At 37.2% G+C, this 21,534-nt stretch overlaps 1 protein-coding gene across 2 annotated transcripts in view; it reads right to left on the bottom strand.

Moving 5' to 3' along the window:
* Nucleotides 1-11,571: 11,571 nt before the first annotated feature.
* Nucleotides 11,572-21,534, bottom strand: part of LOC142343903 (uncharacterized) — a 71,984-nt gene continuing 62,021 nt past the window's right edge. For both annotated transcript variants that reach the window (XM_075395289.1, XM_075395290.1), the window contains exons 13-16: nt 17,797-18,016; nt 16,869-17,012; nt 12,982-13,151; nt 11,572-12,010 (exon numbers count right to left, since the gene is read on the bottom strand). In XM_075395289.1, the coding sequence (XP_075251404.1) occupies nt 16,891-17,012; nt 17,797-18,016 (342 nt within the window). In that variant the 3' untranslated portion in view covers nt 11,572-12,010; nt 12,982-13,151; nt 16,869-16,890. The remainder of the gene's footprint in view (nt 12,011-12,981; nt 13,152-16,868; nt 17,013-17,796; nt 18,017-21,534) is intronic.

Below are 21,534 nucleotides of genomic sequence, written 5' to 3'. Positions count from 1 at the left end.
GACCACTCGATAGGCCATGTCTGTTGTTTTCTGGAATTGTAGACTCTTTCGCATATCTTTTCCAGGACTTGATCTGCTTATTGATAAATTCCTTGGGGAATGCTAATTTTTTGGCGGGGGCTCCTCCTCATCAACTCTTGTCCATATTGGTTTTCGTTTTCTTCGTGAAATTGGTACAAATACTTCATTGTTTATCGCTGGTTGAATTGGAGCTTCAAGTTCACCCGCTTTTGCTACGTCTTCCTCATCTTCCTCTTCTTCATCAGTTTCAGTCTCTTCATTTTTGGCACAGTTTATTTCAACAATACCACTTGTGACATTTTTGACATTTGATGGCCATGATATTTCTAGCATGGCAACTTGCCACAAACCTTTCGATTTGTTCAGATCTATGACTCTTGGTAGCCGATTCGAAAATGTTGCAAGGGTATTGTTGGGAAAAGTTTCAGTTGAGGAATTGGAAATAAGGTTCACGGTAAAAGTGTTTGCAGGTGATTTCATTTTTCTAAGAATTTAACAAGCTCAGACGCATAAAATCTTCCGCTTATCTCTTCATTTGAGTCATTAGATACAATTCTATAGGTAGGGGGATCTAATGTTAAAACTTCTGTTATGCGAAAAGCTTCGTGGCTGAACTGTATTTTGTATCCACGATGGAAGGTCTCAATTTTCCTTCGAATGCGTACTGTATCGCCTGTTTTAAATTTGGGTTTCTGGAGCCTACCGTTTAGGTTCAATGAAACAAGATAACTGGTGTGTTTGTTTAATACATTCTTTTGTGCTAGACTGGTTACTCGATTCACACGTCCGTTTATAACTTTAACAAAATTCGGAAGTTGGTCAACGTACTTTGTGGTGTGACTTTTGTTCATGTACTTGTAAATGAGAGACTTTAGAGATCGAATGCTTCGCTCTGCGAATGCGCTCTTCTTCTCGTTTTGAGTCTGATAAACAATAATTTTGTTTGCTTCACAAAAGTTTTTGAATGCTCCAAGAAATTCTTTTCCGTCGTCAACCCATACCCTTTCAAGAAATTTTTTATTTTCCTAATTTAAGCATTCTCTGGAAAGCTTTTTTTGTTGTTGATGCGTTTTTATCCCTCATTGGTTCAACTCTCAGATAGCGACTCAATGGGTCCACAGCTACAAGCAAAAATCTAACGTTTTTATTTTCGCTGGCAATTGGCTGCATCTCTGCTAGATCTATAGACCAGATTTCGTTTATTCTGTATGACTGCACTTTGAGACGCAGAAAGCGCTGCCTGGCTTGTTTAAATTTTGTAAAAGTGAATTTGTTGCAAGGTAGTTTTCAACTGTTGACCTTCGGATGCCTGTCCCCTTGGCCAAGCGATCAACGCTGCCGTATGAACTGGGAAACCCAATATGTGTCTAAAATTTCTGAGCTTTTCTATAGTCGGGGTTTTCTGTAAGCGCCGACGATACTATTCTCTCGCTTTTGCATTTAGTGCAAGTGAATGTGATTTTATCATATTCAGAGGCATTTGCAAGTCCGCTGCCTTGAAATTGTACCCAACCACATATTGTGCAATAGAATAGAGGCTTTGATCTTGTACTTTTTCCAAGAAACTTTTTGCATGATCCGCATTTTAGTTTCTTTTTAGAAGGTCCTGGGTGCCTTTCAATTCCGGCCTTTAAAAGCAGAAACCTTACAATAGTTGTATTGGCAAAGGTTTTTTGAAGTTATTTAAAACATCGAAAGCCATGGGAGCTGCTGACCTCTGGTGTTAGAATGTTGTTGGGGTGCGCACAAGGCCGCTCGTTTTGTGCTCTTGTTTCCGACAAGGTGACTACCTATTTTCAGTTTCTTAAGAATATGGAGATCTGCCGAGGATATTTTCTTCGTCGGAAGCTGCCGGTTTATCAAAAATTCGATTAAGTCTGATGTTAAAGCGCTCCCGTCGAAGTTACCATGCAGCTTTCCAGTGTTACCGTCTATGCTTATCAGTCTTGACTCATTTAAAAGTTTGATTATTGCCTTGCTGCGTTCAATTTTTCCTCCGCTCAAGCCTGATTTTGTTAGCTCATCAATAACACACTCAACTTGTTCTGTGGTTAATTGCGAAGCTTCTTGGGACGATTTTCTCTTCTCGTCTCCTCTCTCTGATTCCGTATTTACTGAGTTTGAGTTGAATGCTGATGCGATGCTCAATTGAGCCAAAGTCTCGCTTTCGCCTAGGTTTTTGTTCTGTAGAATTACTTGTTTTGTACTTTCTTCTCTGGACGGTTGAGAAATTGCGGCGGTAGTAAGTTGTTTGTAATTATCCACTGAAATTAGTATGAACTCGTCGGCGGCTGACTGTGTCATATTGTAGACTTGAAGTATTTTTGAATCGGGTCGTTAATCATTTTTAGTAGTCTGATCCCTTTGTCTGTTGACAGCAGTTTCCGCTTGCTGTTGATTTTTACACGTCTGTCACACAATATGGAAATAATTCTTTCGAAGGTTTTAAATTTATTGATTGCTTGGTTGTCAAAATTTAGAGAAACTGTTCCTTTGATGATGTTAAATACGCAGTCAAGAATGAATTTAACAAACGTCTCGGAACAGTGGAGGACAAAAAGGTCATCTTTTTAACGATTCATCAAGTTTGATTATGTTCTGCGGTGTGCTCGAGCAATAAAAAATGGTAACGTTGTTGTTGATCTGTGAACATAAACGCAGCTTCTCATCACATCGAGGATCCAAATCAATCAATAGGTGACCAAATGGTTTTGAGGTTGCTGATTTATATGATGCTAGTAAGAGAGAACGACAACCCAACTGCCTCCCTAAGCAATCAATTTGAACAATGTCGCGGGGGTTTTTCATCAACAGCATTTGAGTGACATTTAAATCTACTGTTTTTGCTTTTTGACCATTTTGATACAAATTGTGTTTCAAAATAATAGCGTGTTGTTTTGATGTCTACCTGAGACAACAAGCTGAAGAAACTCTGCTTGATTGCATGCTTCATTATAAATATCATCAAAAATTAAAAGCTGCCTTTTTGTTTTTCCGCGGGACTTAAGTTGTTTCCAATTCAATCCCTGAACAAAGGTGATTTTATCACTTTTTGATCGCAGTTCATCATATAATGGCTGCCAATGCTGGTAAATATACAAAATTATATCAAAACTTGGTTGAAATATTTTTTTAACAACTGATAGATCAGCAACTAACTTTGATTTGCCGGAACCACTGGGACCTACCACCATCATCAACAAATGTGGCTCGGTTGAGATTCCTTTAATCATTTTGGTGTTGGGATTATACAGCCCAAGCAAAAGGCCAAGACAGACCAGATATGAGGTTTGTTGTCACTGTCATCATTGAAAACAAATAAATAAAGGATACATGATACAATTGAACCAATGAGCACAAATAAATGTATAAGACAGAATACTAATGATCTTTCAACAATGCATCCAATCTCCCAAGGGGGTCGTTCCTGATCCTCTTTGTCAAAAACAATTCTGTTTGCTGATTCGATCGAACAGTTCGTTGAATCTGCCATTATTTGTTTGTATTGCGGCCGGGCACTTTTGGTGGCTTTGACTTGTTAACCTCTTCGGAAGCAGACAAAAAGTTGAGAGCTAATTTGGCCGCTTCGGAAAGTAATTGCAGCTCATTTAAAGTCAAATCTATTTCTGTTTGAACCAGTATGAATTTTTCATTCAATTTTTTCCAACATTGTTTCCTCAATACAATACTTGAGCTGTTGGTGTTTTGAATAACTTGAATAGCAGCTAACTTTGAAATATGCAAAGTGAGTAGGTTTGGGTCATAAGTTGTCATATCAAAATGGCATCTTCTGGAAAGTGTCTGACCAGAGCACTTTGAAAGCGGTCCAATAAATAATGCAACTAATGTGACCCAATAGAAAATGGCTCGGAAAGTTTGAAATCATGTACATATAACCAGGACCGGTTATGTACGTTTCTTTCAATAAAACCATTTTTCGACTTTTCGTTTTGTGGAAACGCTCGAGAGACAAGCTTTAAATTACACAAAACTTTATTAATGTCAGCAGATCGGAACATGCGACTGATTTAAAAGGATATGAAATAAATAATGATCAAGTTATGTAACAGTTCTTATCTCGTGTTATCTTGTTTTTTGTTTACTTTGGTGAGTCATTGTTTTTTACCATAATTTCTTCATCCTCCGGTGCTGCATCCCAGCATTCCCAAAATGAACATTGTGCATTTGTGAGTCCACAATGAACTTCAATAAACATTGAATGATCAGTTCGGTATAAAGTTCCCCAACCGGCTGCCAGAATGTCTACAAATGCCTCAATGGTGTCCTTGAATGGGGAGTCAGTGCTCTCGAGGCTTTCAATTTTTGCAATTAATCGCTTCTGGTACTCGGTTAATGTATTGATTTCGGTTCTGCGAGCTGGACTAGATCTCTCAACTTTCCACACCAGATCCATTTGCTAGCTTCGCTTTGGAATGTCTTCAACTAAAGAATCAGTGTTTCGTATGAACTCTTCGAAAATGTCTCCTCGTCTTGAAATCTCTGATGCGTTGATCGTAAGAATTGTTGATTAAATGTCTGAAAGGCAATTTGGGGCACAAACGCTCGTGCTCTGATTTCATTGAGTACTTTGCTTTCATGTCGAAAAAAGGACTTGATAGTTTTCTCCATGTGTTTGGGATTATCGTTTGAATGGACAATGATGTGATGGTGCTCCGTGGTGATGTCATCAAACCATCTGAAGGATGCACTTGACTCAATTTTGTTGGGCTCATGGTTGACGGCTGCAAACTGCCAATCGGTGAACTGGTCAATTCAATGAGCTAGGCCTTTCGGTTGTCGCTGAGAGGTCAAGGTTAACTCGGGATGTTCTGTTTTACGTCTCTTGCCCGATAGAGACTCAACAGTTTGCTGAGCAGGTAGGAGAATTTGGGCACTGTATATAATGAATCGAAAGCTACTCGGTGGATTACTCAACATTTTTGTTGTGTTGCTCTTGTAGGGAAAGAGGCGTGTTTTTTAGGCGGGTTTTATTTGCTTTTGATAAAAAAAATTATCGAAAGAAAGATAACGGAAAATTCCAAGACCTGCTCCGTCTCAGTGGAATTTTCTCAGTTTTAGTTGGAATCTAGTGGAAACTATGGGGCTTCGAAAAGTTAACCCGATTCAGTTGGGGTTGCGAGGTTAACCAACTGAACCAAGTTGACTTTGTTTTATGAATTTATTTTCAGGTGAAATATTCACTAATGTGTTAACACATTCAATAATGTGTTAACAACAGTAGCCTTTCTGAATTATTTTGCGTTTGAACCTTTCAGCAGTTGGTTATTGTAGTGCAGTGGTTTAGGCATTAATCTAGAGTTAATAAAGTGAAATTTTGACATAGGTTCGAGACTGGATGGGAGGGATCCTAAAACTGTGCGGTAGACCCCCCTTTTTTCACTACTCGTATTCTATGTAAATTGCGCGTATAATTTTTTGCAGGTAATGTTACCTGCAATTTTGCTTACCGGCAAACGTTGAAGGTAAACTTACCTAGACATTTCTTAGAGTGTGGACAAAATTTAAACGTCAAGTAGAGAACATGTTGAGGTAGGAAAATTTCAAACCACGTTAAGAAGGGATAGAATGTTGATGTTTTCTGACGTTCAACATATTCAAGCACACCAGTAAAGCTTAACTTAGTTTGAAACAAATACAGACAACGGACTGAAAACAATTTTTTTCACAAGAAAGTTCACAAGAAGGGCTTTTGATTTCATAAGAAATAAAAAGTTTATAAGAATGGCTTTTAATTATTAAAAAATGGAGTTGTGAGAACAATCCAAATCACTGAACAGCACTTGCGCCGTGAACAATAACAAAAATAAACACAAAAAACTGAAGAAATGAACAGGGACAAAAGTTTTGGTACAAAGAGCCAAATATCAACAAGAAAAATAAATATTAAAACGACAACTACAAAAAGAGAATGGAATGCAGGTGTTGAGTACGTCGAGGCTGTGAAACAACAGCAAATTTTGGAAGATGCTATAATATTATATAAGTTCTTATGCGAGCAGAAGATGAAGTTTGTGATCATCTGTTCAATTTCAATATCACACAAAATCAGCTATTGTGGAGAGTTCAGCAGAGGGCAGTGCGAATCTTTTCTGTTTAGCCAGTCTGTTTGCACCCCCAGCAATTCAATTTCCGATACTCGTCGATATTTATTTTGATAACAGTATGTCGGCATCAGAGCTAAATTGAAGAGATTTTTCCTCCGGATTACTTAAAAAAATAGTTTGATAAAACAATCGTCGGACAAGATAAATATAATTTTGGGCAATAACAGAAAAAAACCGGTAGTACAATCATCCTCATATTGACGAAATAGGTTAAAGATCCTTTGAAACAAGCTACTAGTGATACTGACAATCAACTTTCAAATAGACAAGCAACCACATCAATTCAGTTTCTGATCCCGAGTAAAGACAGTCACTAACAAACTGACTCGGGAAAACTTTGCTGATAAAAATTTTTTACTAAGGAGTGCGGAAATCTAAAAAATTAATTGCAGATGTTATTATTTGTTGTGAGACAATAGCTAGTTTGCTTTGCTTGTTAATTAGATTGACTTAAGCATAAATACATGGATATTTTTTCAGCTTTTTCAACTGAAATTTATATTTAATTACTAATACTTCCTTTAAACAAACAACTTTTTTATAATATTTTATCCAATTACATTTGCTCCGCATGGTGTGAACAAGTTTGGTGCTCGTACCCCAACTCCGCACCCGATGCATGTGAAATACTTTTTGGAGCCAGTCTGTCCAGGTACCCCATCACGTGTGGAGGAACCGCAAATTCCTGGTTTTCCTTAGCAGTGACGTAATTTGAGAGTAAGTGACGTAGTTCATTGTAAAATAGCTTGCGTTGTTGCCACTTGTGAAGGTTTTCAGATCTTCTTCTTAAGATTTGGTGGTATTGTGTCAAGTCACTCAGCACTCGCTCCCACACTAAAAGCTAACTTGGTTATTACCTGGTTATTAAATAAAAAACTTTCTATGTGTTAGGGGGGTCTATGCAGGTGCAACTACTGTGCAAATGGACCAGTACTGGATTCGAACCAGCATCTGTTGCTTGCAAGCCTATTGTGCTACCCATTTACACCAACTGGTCTTAAGCTCTCGAACTTTGGCATCTCTTATAACCCGTTTTTTCTAGTTCCTCAAGGCTTCATTTCTCTAGCCAAGTATACGCTGAACAAGTGGAGCTTCTTGTCAAGCTGTGTCAAGCTTATCTTATGCACAATTTACATTAGGTTGTTCTCTCTAAACCTTCTAACATTACACTAAGACTTTGTAATAAAAAATCGGGATGTTCTGTTTTACGTCTCTTGCCCGATAGAGACTCAACAGTTTGCTGAGCAGGTAGGGGAATTTGGGCACTGTATATAATGAATCGAAAGCTACTCGGTGGGTTACTCAACATTTTTGTTGTGTTGCTCTTGTAGGGAAAGAGGCCTGTTTTATAGGCGGGTTTTATTTGCTTTTGATAAAAAAAATATCGAAAGAAAGATAACGGGAAAATTCCAAGACCTGCTCCGCCTCAGTGGAATTTTCTCAGTTTTAGTTGGAATCTAGTGGAAACTATAGGGCCTCGAAAAGTTAACCTGATTCAGTTGGGGTTGCGAGGTTAACCAACTGAACCAAGTTGACTTTGTTTTATGAATTTATTTTCAGGTGAAATATTCACTAATGTGTTAACACTTTCAATAATGTGTTAACAAGAGTAACATTTCTGAATTATATTGCGTTTGAACCTTTCAGCAGTTGGTTATTGTAGTGCAGTTGATTAGGCATTAATCTAGATTTATTAAAGTGAAATTTTGACTTAGGTTCGAGACTGGATGGGAGGGATCCTAAAACTGTGCGGTAGACCCCCCCTTTCTCACTACTCGTATTCTATGTAAATTGCGCGTATAATTTTTTGCAGGTAATGTTACCTGCAATTTTGCTTGCCGGCAAACGTTGAAGGTAAACTTACCTAGACATTTCTTAGAGTGTGGACAAGATTTAAACGTCAAGTAGAGAACATGTTGAGGTAGGAAAATCTCAAACCACGTTAAGAAGGGATAGAATGTTGATGTTTTCTGACGTTCAACAAATTCAAGCACACCAGTAAAGCTTAACTTAGTTTGAAACAAATACAGACAACGGACTGAAAACAATTTTTTTCACAAGAAAGTTCACAAGAAGGGCTTTTGATTTCATAAGAAATAAAAAGTTCATAAGAATGGCTTTTAATTATTAAAAAATGGAGTTGTGAGAACAATCCAAATCACTGAACAGCACTTGCGCCGTGAACAATAACAAAAATAAACACAAAAAACTGAAGAAATGAACAGGGACAAAAGTTTTGGTACAAAGAGCCAAATATCAACAAGAAAAATAAATATTAAAACGACAACTACAAAAAGAGAATGGAATGCAGGTGTTGAGTACGTCGAGGCTGTGAAACAACAGCAAATTTTGGAAGATGCTATAATATTATATAAGTTCTTATGCGAGCAGAAGATGAAGTTTGTGATCATCTGTTCAATTTCAATATCACACAAAATCAGCTATTGTGGAGAGTTCAGCAGAGGGCAGTGCGAATCTTTTCTGTTTAGCCAGTCTGTTTGCACCCCCAGCAATTCAATTTCCGATACTCGTCGATATTTATTTTGATAACAGTATGTCGGCATCAGAGCTAAATTGAAGAGATTTTTCCTCCGGATTACTTAAAAAAATAGTTTGATAAAACAATCGTCGGACAAGATAAATATAATTTTGGGCAATAACAGAAAAAAACCGGTAGTACAATCATCCTCATATTGACGAAATAGGTTAAAGATCCTTTGAAACAAGCTACTAGTGATACTGACAATCAACTTTCAAATAGACAAGCAACCACATCAATTCAGTTTCTGATCCCGAGTAAAGACAGTCACTAACAAACTGACTCGGGAAAACTTTGCTGATAAAAATTTTTTACTAAGGAGTGCGGAAATCTAAAAAATTAATTGCAGATGTTATTATTTGTTGTGAGACAATAGCTAGTTTGCTTTGCTTGTTAATTAGATTGACTTAAGCATAAATACATGGATATTTTTTCAGCTTTTTCAACTGAAATTTATATTTAATTACTAATACTTCCTTTAAACAAACAACTTTTTTATAATATTTTATCCAATTACATTTGCTCCGCATGGTGTGAACAAGTTTGGTGCTCGTACCCCAACTCCGCACCCGATGCATGTGAAATACTTTTTGGAGCCAGTCTGTCCAGGTACCCCATCACGTGTGGAGGAACCGCAAATTCCTGGTTTTCCTTAGCAGTGACGTAATTTGAGAGTAAGTGACGTAGTTCATTGTAAAATAGCTTGCGTTGTTGCCACTTGTGAAGGTTTTCAGATCTTCTTCTTAAGATTTGGTGGTATTGTGTCAAGTCACTCAGCACTCGCTCCCACACTAAAAGCTAACTTGGTTATTACCTGGTTATTAAATAAAAAACTTTCTATGTGTTAGGGGGGTCTATGCAGGTGCAACTACTGTGCAAATGGACCAGTACTGGATTCGAACCAGCATCTGTTGCTTGCAAGCCTATTGTGCTACCCATTTACACCAACTGGTCTTAAGCTCTCGAACTTTGGCATCTCTTATAACCCGTTTTTTCTAGTTCCTCAAGGCTTCATTTCTCTAGCCAAGTATACGCTGAACAAGTGGAGCTTCTTGTCAAGCTGTGTCAAGCTTATCTTATGCACAATTTACATTAGGTTGTTCTCTCTAAACCTTCTAACATTACACTAAGACTTTGTAATAAAAAATCGGGATGTTCTGTTTTACGTCTCTTGCCCGATAGAGACTCAACAGTTTGCTGAGCAGGTAGGGGAATTTGGGCACTGTATATAATGAATCGAAAGCTACTCGGTGGGTTACTCAACATTTTTGTTGTGTTGCTCTTGTAGGGAAAGAGGCCTGTTTTATAGGCGGGTTTTATTTGCTTTTGATAAAAAAAATATCGAAAGAAAGATAACGGGAAAATTCCAAGACCTGCTCCGCCTCAGTGGAATTTTCTCAGTTTTAGTTGGAATCTAGTGGAAACTATAGGGCCTCGAAAAGTTAACCTGATTCAGTTGGGGTTGCGAGGTTAACCAACTGAACCAAGTTGACTTTGTTTTATGAATTTATTTTCAGGTGAAATATTCACTAATGTGTTAACACTTTCAATAATGTGTTAACAAGAGTAACATTTCTGAATTATATTGCGTTTGAACCTTTCAGCAGTTGGTTATTGTAGTGCAGTTGATTAGGCATTAATCTAGATTTATTAAAGTGAAATTTTGACTTAGGTTCGAGACTGGATGGGAGGGATCCTAAAACTGTGCGGTAGACCCCCCCTTTCTCACTACTCGTATTCTATGTAAATTGCGCGTATAATTTTTTGCAGGTAATGTTACCTGCAATTTTGCTTGCCGGCAAACGTTGAAGGTAAACTTACCTAGACATTTCTTAGAGTGTGGACAAGATTTAAACGTCAAGTAGAGAACATGTTGAGGTAGGAAAATCTCAAACCACGTTAAGAAGGGATAGAATGTTGATGTTTTCTGACGTTCAACAAATTCAAGCACACCAGTAAAGCTTAACTTAGTTTGAAACAAATACAGACAACGGTCTGAAAACAATTTTCTTCACAAGAAAGTTCACGAGAAGGGCTTTTGATTTCATAAGAAATAAAAAGTTCATAAGAATGGCTTTTAATTATTAAAAACTGGAGTTGTGAGAACAATCCAAATCACTGAACAGCACTTGCGCAAAAATTTTGCAATTTTTTTGACAACCAGATTGCGAAAGGAGCCGTGAACAAAAACAAAAATAAACACGAAAAAACTGAAAAAATGAACAGGGACGAAAGTTTTGGTACAAAGAGCCAAATATCAACCAGAAAAATAAATATTAAAACAACAACTACAAAAAAAGAATGGAATGCAGGTGTTGAGTACGTCGAGGCTGTGAAACAACAGCACATTTTGGAAGATGCTACAATACTATATAATTTCTTATGAAGATGAAGTTTGTGATCATCTGTTCAATTTCAATATCACACAAAATCAGCTATTGTGGAGAGTTCAGCAGAGGGCAGTGCGAATCTTTTCTGTTTAGCCAGTCTGTTTGCACCCCCAGCAATTCAATTTCTGATACTTGTCGATATTTATTTTGATAACAGTATGTCGGCATCAGAGCTAAATTGAAGAGATTTTTCCTCCGGATTACTTAAAAAAGTAGTTTGATAAAAACTATCCTTGGACAAGATAAATATAATTTAGGGCAATAACAGAAAAGAACCGGTAGTACAATCATCCTCATTTTGACGAAATAGGTTAAAGATCCTTTGAAACAAGCTACTAGTGATACTGACAATCAACTTTCAAATAGACCAGCAACCACATCAATTCAGTTTCTCATCCCGAGTAAAGACAGTCACTAACAAACTGACTCGGGAAAACTTTGCTGATAAAAGATTTTTTACTAAAGAGTGCGGAAATCTAAAAAATTAATTGCAGATGTTATTCTATGTGGTGAGACAATAGCTAGTTTGCTTCGCTTGTTAATTAGATTGACTTTAGCATAAATACATGGATATTTTCTCAGCTTTTTCAACTGAAATTTATATTCAATTACTAATACTTCCTTTAAACAAACAATTTTTTATAATATTTTATCCAATTACATTTGCTCCGCATGGTGTGAACAAGTTTGGTGCTCGTACCCCAACTCCGCACCCGATGCATGTGAAATACTTTTTGGAGCCAGTCTGTCCAGGTACCCCATCACGTGTGGAGGAACCGCAAATTCCTGGTTTTCCTTAGCAGTGACGTAATTTGAGAGTAAGTGACGTAGTTCATTGTAAAATAGCTTGCGTTGCTGCCACTTGCGAAGGTTTTCAGATCTTCTTCTTAAGATTTGGTGGTATTGTGTCAAGTCACTCAGCACTCGCTCCCACACTAAAAGTTAACTTGGTTATTACCTGGTTATTAAATAAAAACTTTGTAAGTGTTAGGGGGGTCTATGCAGGTGCAACTACTGTGCAAATGGACCAGTACTGGATTCGAACCAGCATCTCTTACTTTCCAGCCCAGTGTGCAACCCATTTACACCAAATGGTCTTAAGCTCTCGAACTTGGGCATCTCTTATAAACTGTTCTCATGTTCTTTCTTGCTCCTTAAGGCTTCTTATCTCTAGCCAAGTATACGTTGAACAAGTTGAGCTTCTTGTCAAGCTATGTCAAGCTTATCTTATGCACAATTTACAATAGGTTGTTCTCTCTAAACCTTACAACATTACACTAAGACTTTGTAAGAAAATTTCAGCTGAAACTTCAGTAACATTTCTTACAAAGTTTTAGCGTATTTCAGCGCATCATTATGTAAGGCTTTTGCGCAAAAAATTTTGAAAGTTCAGCGCGTTTCTTGCACGTTTCAGAAAATTTCTCGACCCGGTTTAAAATAAGCATATACCTGGGCGCTATTGAAAAAGGCAGACGTGCCAAATATAGACTTTTTAGAATAGCGAATCACCGATGCTATGGTGCCGGGATAAAATACCCAATGCCAAAATACCCAATGTTCCTAAATACCCCAAAAAATGAGCAACATGATAGTTACAAAATTACCAGACAAACTGTTAGCGTTATTATAACATTTAATCTGAAACTATTACAACCGAGCATGCGATCAAATTATGCTCCCCCAAAGTATGATAAAAAAACATCCTTGTAATGGCAAGTGGAAATTTGTAATCGGATTTCAGAACGATAAGATCAAAGTGAAAATATTGGCTATTTTTGCATTGGGTATTTTGCTAGATATTATGCGTATTTTGATACAATGGGTAAACTGTACCCGATGCCGATGCTACTTCTATTTTGCCCCCAAAAATGTATAATAAAAATGATAGGGGTGAAGAATTAATCACATTTAATTTTGTCCTTGGATATAGCGTTGGCTAGCATGTTCCAGTAATGTGAGTCATTGGAGATATCTCTCTCGTTCCAATTAGCCAGAGTCTGGGCCGCTCTCTGTCTCTCTTCTAACTTCTCTTCACTCTCACTTGACATCTGGCTCTGCAGGAACTCACGGAAGCGACTATAACATGTTCAATCATGGGTCTATTTGGTTTGCATGATGTGGAACCCTCATGTTTGCTACTCCCGTCGCTCTGATAAGAGGTGGGAAAACAAAACGTTTTTTACATTGGAACTAATTTTCCCTGAAGCCACAATGAAGCTAAAGCTGTTGGACAATCTAAGCGATGACAGCTGTAAATAAACAGTTTTACTGAGTTAAATTATTATGGAGTGTTATTTATTAATAAATTTGTATAGAATAGTATTTTATTGTAAAACAAAAGAGACATACTAAGTTACAATACAATTACACACTGTATGCACACACATACCCACATACACACATACACACACACACATATATATATATATATATATATATATATATATAATATATATATATATATATATATATATATATATATATATATATATATATATATACCCAAGGAATCGTGCCACCTTAGTCCGGCCGTAGCCGTCTCTGATCATACTAAAAGGCTTCTGACAGACACAAAAGGCTTCTGATCAGACCTAGGAGCGACTTTCATGCGACCGAAGCTTTTGCGCAACTTTCGCGGGACTAATTTTTTAGTGCAACTTCCGTGCGACTTTCGTGCGACCCAAAATTATAATCAAATAAACTGTTCAAAAGTGGCTCGTTTTTTGCTCGTTTTAGGACACTATGACCCCGGTGTGCAACCGAAATTGTCTGATCAGAGGTGGCTTGGGGCTGGGACATTTACCTGGGTGATAATCAAATTTATTAGCATCGAAGAGTGACTCAAGTGGAAAACAGGGAGACATTGTATGCAACATAGATACAAGAATGATACCTCACATTAATGATTGCTAACGTGAAAATTGTGTCATAATGTGAGTAAAATCACTAGCTTAAATAGTAATAAAAAACCAAGGCAAAAGAAAGATTCACATAACAAAATTTGAGGATTATTGCAGTTGAAATTTGCAAACATCAGGTGCTGGTACTATCTCTCCTAATCATTTATAAAGCAACCAATTTCAATTGAAGTTGACTACGATTATCAAAATTGCGCGCGATGGTGGATAGATACGATTAAAAATTTAATATTTATGCCTGTTTCAAACAGTTAATTCGGTATTTCAGCACCAACTACATTGCGATTGGTTGATAAAATTTGTTTCAAGAATGCACTTTGGAAAGTACTTACAGTGACAGTGATTTCTTTAATTACATGCAATCTGATTTGAAAACTTGGTTGGCCACTATCAGTTACGCTACAAGATAATAATTTGTGAAAAAAAAAAGAAAAGTGTCTATTGAATATACTCAGTTGGCGATAATTTAGTTGGGAGAAGCGAGAGGTACAAATTACAAGCCTTACTTATTAAGACACTCAAAAATGCCCGGCATGTTCGCAATCCGAATCACTGAAGACACTTTTGCGATAGGACAATAGTTTAAGCTGACTGACAGTAGCGCATTTACAAACAATTCACAATAAAGAAATCTGGAAATAAATGGTTCTTAGATAACCAGATTTCTTTATTGTGAATTGTTTGTAAATGCGCTACTGTCAGTCAGCTTAAACTATTGTCCTATCGCAAAAGTGTCTTTAACTAATTCACAGACATAAAACAGTACGTATGAGTGGACAACCTATGCTCAGAAACTCTAGATGTGGCAAGTGCCGTACCGCAGGGCTCTCTTCTCTGTCCGGTTCTACTCTCTGTTTTCGGCAACGATCTTCCCGACGAGATTGTTTTCACAGAACTCATTTTTGCAGAATGTCTCAAACTTCTGACAATCAGAAATGCTTTGTGGACATTTCCAGATTATCTGGAAAAAATCTGGAAATAAATGGTTCTTAGATAACATTGGGAAGATTTTCGAATGAAATTTACTCCAATGATACAGGATCTTTCCAGCGATTGAAACTGGTGTAGCAACTTTTGGAGAAGGTTGCCAATATTGGTCTTGGTGCCTGTCTGCTGGCAGTTCTCTTTAACTAATTCACAGACATAAAATAGTACGTGTGAGTGGACAACGTGTGCTCAGAAGCTCTAGATGTGGCAAGTGCCGTACCGCAGGGCTCTCCTCTCTGTCCGGTTCTATTCTCTGTTTTCGGCAACGATCTTCCCGAAGAGCTTTTCACAGAACACTTTTTGCAGAATATCTCAAACTGCTGACAATCAGAAATGATTTGTGGACATTTCTAGATTATCTACACGCAGTCAAAAACTAAGTGATACAGAAGAAAATTGATCTGGCCAAAGAGAAATGTACCCAGGTTGAGTTTCAAGGATCTCAATCGGAGCTTCTACGGGGCCGTAGACTGCAAATTATTACTGCAATTAGGGTCATAGGAGTTACCCTCATCAGAGACCTCTTGTGGATTCCAAAAGGCATAACCAGTCCAGTTCTGTAGAAGCTACGTAGGAAGTTGCAACCCGCTGTGAGAATGACAGTTAAGCTTGGTTCGTACAAATCGTTTCATTGCCAGTTGTTCTCTATGGATTCAGCTGTGTGTCACCGTCAAGAAAAGACCTAAGTAAAAATAAGCATTTCCAACGAAAAGTTGTGAAATGGATCAGTGGTTAGAGATACCAGCTATATCAATCAGCTGACTTTTGATTTTTTCCCGTTGCCTACTTTTATTGAACTCACGGAAATTTTAATTCTTGTGTAGCGAGTCGATGACCAAAACTGTTATCTGATAATGCCTGAAGTCAGAGATGATGACTGCTGACAACATGAATTTTTTAAACTACCGAAGTGACGCACTGAGATGGGACAAAAAGAAATTGCGTTTGCAACTTGCAGAATAATAAATCGGCTCGCGAACAAAACTGATATTTGTCATTCTGCAGGACTGAAAATCTGAATTCTGGAGATCATGTGGAAATTTGTCATGAATTTGTCAGTTTTTTAAGAAGCCGATAGGGATCAAGTCTCCTCAGCTGCAAGCTAAAAATCCTCAACAACAACAACAATAACAAGATCAGTGGTCAGAAAATCCTCCCGTTTTCCTACAGTATTATTTTTGCTTCCTATATTTAACATTGGTTTTTCAGTTTTGGATGAAAAAAATCGATAATTGAGATAAATGAGTCGGCTTAGTGAATAAAAATTTTTAAATTGAAAATTGCAAGACATCTAGGGAACTATCAGCTAGTAACAGGTATAGCATATGAAAAAGAGCAATGAAAAATGTGATTACTAGTGTAAATATTTCTTTTTTTTTGAAATTATATCAATATGCTTTTTCTTCGGAATGGTAGCAACTTTTTCAATGCTCGCTGTCAAAGGAACAACACAAATAGTTTTAGTGGCTGTAATACGCAAATTGAACTAGCTTACAGCGGGGAAGAAAAGAAACGACTTATCTATGAAAAAAGTAACACTTGCTTCTTAGTTTTAAAGGTTCCTTCGGCTTATTATTTTTGATTGATTTTCGGGAAATAAAAACATTTCTCGCTCTACAGCACAGTCTGGATTCAGAGTACCGCTGTCATTCATAGATAATCATATTGTAGGACGGAGAAGACTAATATTCAGGGTTCCAAAAAGAATTTTTGCTGTATACCTGAGTCTTTCCCACCATTATAGCCCTCCCCCCCCCCCCCCTCCGCACGAAATTATAGCCTCACCCCCATTATGATATAATTAGCATAATGGGGGGGGGGGGGGCTATACGTTATGTGACCACTAATCTGGGGTGGGGGTGGGCTATAATGGAATAAACCCACATACCTTAAAAATTGGGTGAGAGGTACTACTTTACCTGATCTCTTCCCTCAAAAATGGCGGCCAATTCGGGGTCGAAATCTTCAAACTCCTCGCCGAGATCAACATAAACAGTCACTTCAGCAGAGACACTTTTGTCAGCACGTTCGTCTGTTAAAAGAAAAGGGGTCTTTCCCATTATAGCCCCCCATGAAATTATAGCCCCCCATTATGGTGTATTTACCATGATTGGGGGGGGGGGGGGGGGGGCTATAGGTTATCTGACCACTCAATAGGTTATCTGACCAAAGAATTGATAAATTCCCAGGTTGAGGTCCAGACCCAAATTGAGCTATGATCAGACTTTCCAGACCAAAATGACCTGTGATCAGACTTTCCAGACCAAAATGACCTCTGATCATACTTTCCAGACCAAAATATCCTCTGATCAGACTTTCCAGACCAAAATGACCTCTGATCATACTTTCCAGACCAAAATATCCTCTGATCAGACTTTCCAGACCAAAATGACCTCTGATCAGACTTTCCAGACCAAAATGTCCTCTGATCAGACTTTCCAGACCAAAATGACCTCTGATCAGACTTTCCAGACCAAAATGACCTCTGATCACACTTTCCAGACCAAAATATCCTCTGATCAGACTTTCCAGACCAAAATGTCCTCTGATAAGACTTTCCAGACCAAAATGACCTCTGATTAGACCGAACCCAGACCTTGGTCCAGACTATTATGCGCTCGAATTTCTCGAATTTCTGCCCAGAACCGGTAATTTTGGTCTGGGAACACGGGTGTGCGTTTGAATGGCCCTGATCATAGCTCAATTTGGGTCTGGAACTCAACCTGGGTTAGATAGGTATTATTAGATAAACTTCAAAGATAACATCAAGTGGCTATAATCCCTTTCAAATTGGGCTTATACTGCGAATGTTATACCTATTTGTTCACGACTCAATTCGTCCAAAGTAGCTGTCTCTCGTTGGGCGAAGAAAGTTATAAATCTGCGGATGTCTTCGTCACTCGTAAGACCCAGACATCCCAGTATCTTGTCCACTGTTATCAATCTCACCATGTCCTGGTCTGGCATGTCTCTCAGAATGCGCATCAGACGCTCGTCCACAAAAAATGCCAGTTCTTGGCTCACGCTGTTGAATATCTGCAATTTAAAATTTTTCCGTCATTTTTCCCATTTCTGTTTTCGAGCTATTGTCGAACGAAAACTGCTAACCTATCAACCTTTCAGTTACGCATATTGCAAAAAAACCTAATTGATTTTTACATAGGCAGAAGTTCTTCTTTTTATTAATTGCAGATTAAAAGGCAAATCGCTGGTTTGAACGTACTCATAATGTGATAAATAACAAAATCAGTTTTTGAACTGTCTTAAATCACTAAACCGAGAATTTTAGCTGCAGCTCTTGAATGCAAAAGAGCCAGCAGTGACATAAATCGTGCACAAATATGTTGAGGTATCGTCACATTTGTCCAGGATTTGGTCAAATTGGCCGAAAATGGCGAACTGTCCAAATGAACTGTACATATTTAGCGGCATAACAGTGTGAGTGTTGGTGAGTGTGTGTGTGTGTGTGTGTGTGTGTGTGTGTGAGGGTTGGTGTTTGTATATATATATATATATATATATATATATATATATATATATATATATAATATATATATATATATATATATATATGTGTGTGTGTGTGTGTGTGTGTGTGTGCGAGCGTGCGTGCGTGCGTGTGTGTGTGTGCTGGTAACACGTTTTTACAAACTTCTTATCTTTCACGAGACGATACGACGACACTAAAACTTCCCTAGATTTTTAATCTTCAAACATAAGAAATCGTCGCTTTTCGTCAGTTTTGCTTAGCAATCATCGATCACCATTACGTTTTTTTTGTCGGTTTGATCGTTTATCGTCGGTTTCAGGCGTAAGAAACGGTCAGTTTCAATTGGTTATGATCGATTCCAAAGGAAAGATGAATCAGTTTTTGTCGATTTTAAACATAGGAAGCATCGATTTCCCTATACTTTTAAACTTAGGAATCGTCTGTTTTTGTCGACCCGTGTCAATCCGATAGATAAAAAGCGTCCTTTTTGTCAATTTCAGACGTTAGATGCTTCAGTTTTTGCAGACTTATAAAAGTAAAAAAGATAGCATTTCGTTGATCGTGATAGTTTGCACTGAACAATTTGCTTCTAAAAAGAAATACTACTGAAATACTACTTTTTCAGCGATAGGTGAATATTTTGGTAAAAAAGAACAGTATCAGTTCTGTAATAATGCGGCTCGCCACAGTAACAAATTTATATTCTCGTTATACGACAACCATGGAGATACTTGATATACTAAACAATTTAAATGTTAAAAAATCGTTGGGTTCATCACTCATTCCAGCTTGGGCTTTAAAAGATACAAGAGAACACATAGCTGAAACTCTCTCTTTTTTGTTCTAACTAAACAACTCTTTCCTGACGACCTTAAGCGTGACCACGTGTTGCCTCTTTTCAAAAAAGATGATCCTGAAGATCCGATAAATTATCGACCAATTTCGCTTACTGGAGATCTAGCTAAAATTTTTAAAATCTTTCTTCGAGATCAAATATTAGCTTATTTAGAGAAGAATAAACTGCTTGCAACAACACAGTTTGGATACAGAAAAAACGTGTCAACTGCCTTTTATATTGCACAGAAAAAATCAGATATGATCTCAATAAAAAAAACATCGTTACAGGAGCTTTTCCAGACCTAACAAAAGCTTTTGATTCGATATCAAATCCTATTCTTCTGCACAAAACAAAACTTTTAGATTTTAGCGAACAAGCAAATACAATTCTAAAATTTTATCTAGAAAACCGTGTTCAAAAATTCAAATTCTCGAAGTACGAATCAAATTGGATAGCAATCAACCGTGGAGTACCACAAGGTACTGTGCTAGGCCCACTGCTTTTCAACATTTATGTAAATGATGTGAAAGATGATACTGATGTGAATTCTATTATAATCCAGTACGCTGATGATACTTTTATCTTTTGCAGTGGGAAAACAATTTCTGAATCAAAATTACATCTTGAAAAAGTTATTGCTAAACTCATTCTCTCTTTCAAGAAAAATGAGCTAAATGTAAATGAAATCAAAACCAAATTCATTATTTTGGGAGCCCCTAAAAGGAACAAAATAGAAAAAAAATAGTTGTTAACGGATGTACAGTTCTCGAGAAAAAGTTGTGAATTACTTGGGAGTTCATATTGACTGTAATCTTTCTTTCGATGAAGAAATAAAAAAAAGGTACTAAGAATAATGGCTGTTGGCGTAAAGGTCATTTACTCCATCAAAAATGTGTTTCCACAAAAAAACTAGATCTGCTTTACTGAACGCTCCTGTTTTAAATCATCCGCATTACCCAATTTTGCCGTTCTCAGGTCTTAAAAAATCACTTCGAGTTACTCTAAATAAACAACTGAACTGGGGGACAAAGGTATGTCTCAGTTTTGCTTAGCAATCATCGATCACCATTACGTTTTTTTTGTCGGTTTGATCGTTTATCGTCGGTTTCAGGCGTAAGAAACGGTCAGTTTCAATCGGTTATGATCGATTCCAAAGGAAAGATGAATCAGTTTTTGTCGATTTTAAACATAGGAAGCATCGATTTCCCTATACTTTTAAACGTAGGAATCGTCTGTTTTTGTCGACCCGTGTCAATCCGATAGATAAAAAGCGTCCTTTTTGTCAATTTCAGACGTTAGATGCTTCAGTTTTTGCAGACTTATAAAAGTAAAAAAGATAGCATTTCGTTGATCGTGATAGTTTGCACTGAACAATTTGCTTCTAAAAAGAAATACTACTGAATTACTACTTTTTCAGCGATAGGTGAATATTTTGGTAAAAAAGAACAGTATCAATTCTGTAATAATGCGGCTCGCCACAGTAACAAATTTATATTCTCGTTATACGACAACCATAGAGATAATTGATATACTCAACAATTTAAATGTTAAAAAATCGTTGGGTTCATCACTCATTCCAGCTTGGGCTTTAAAAGATGCAAGAGAACACATAGCTGAAACTCTCTGTTTTTTGTTCAACCCATTGTTAACTAAACAACTCTTTCCTGACGACCTTAAGCGTGACCACGTGTTGCCTCTTTTCAAAAAAGATGATCCTGAAGATCCGATAAATTATCGAACAATTTCGCTTACTGGAGATCTAGCTAAAATTTTTAAAATCTTTCTTCGAGATTAAATATTAGCTTATTTAGAGAAGAATAAACTGCTTGCAACAACACAGTTTGGATACAGAAAAAACGTGTCAACTGCCTTTTATATTGCACAGAGAAAATCAGATATGATCTCAATAAAAAAAACATCGTTACAGGAGCTTTTCTAGACCTATCAAAAGCTTTTGATTCGATATCAAATCCTATTCTTCTGCACAAAACAAAACTTTTAGGTTACAGCGAACAAGCAAATACAATTCTAAAATCTTATCTAGAAAACCGTGTTCAAAAATTCAAATTCTCGAAGTACGAATCAAATTGGATAGCAATTAACCGTGGAGTACTACAAGGTACTGTGCTAGGCCCACTGCTTTTCAACATTTATGTAAATGATGTGAAAGATGATACTGATGTGAATTCTATTATAATCCAGTACGCTGATGATACTTTTATCTTT

Source organism: Convolutriloba macropyga, chromosome 8 (genome assembly GCF_964194025.1).
Source record: "Convolutriloba macropyga chromosome 8, txConMacr16.3, whole genome shotgun sequence".
NCBI classification, from domain to species: domain Eukaryota; kingdom Metazoa; phylum Xenacoelomorpha; order Acoela; family Convolutidae; genus Convolutriloba; species Convolutriloba macropyga.
Note: the sequence above shows the minus strand (reverse complement) of the source record. Positions and strands in the feature narration are given on the sequence as shown.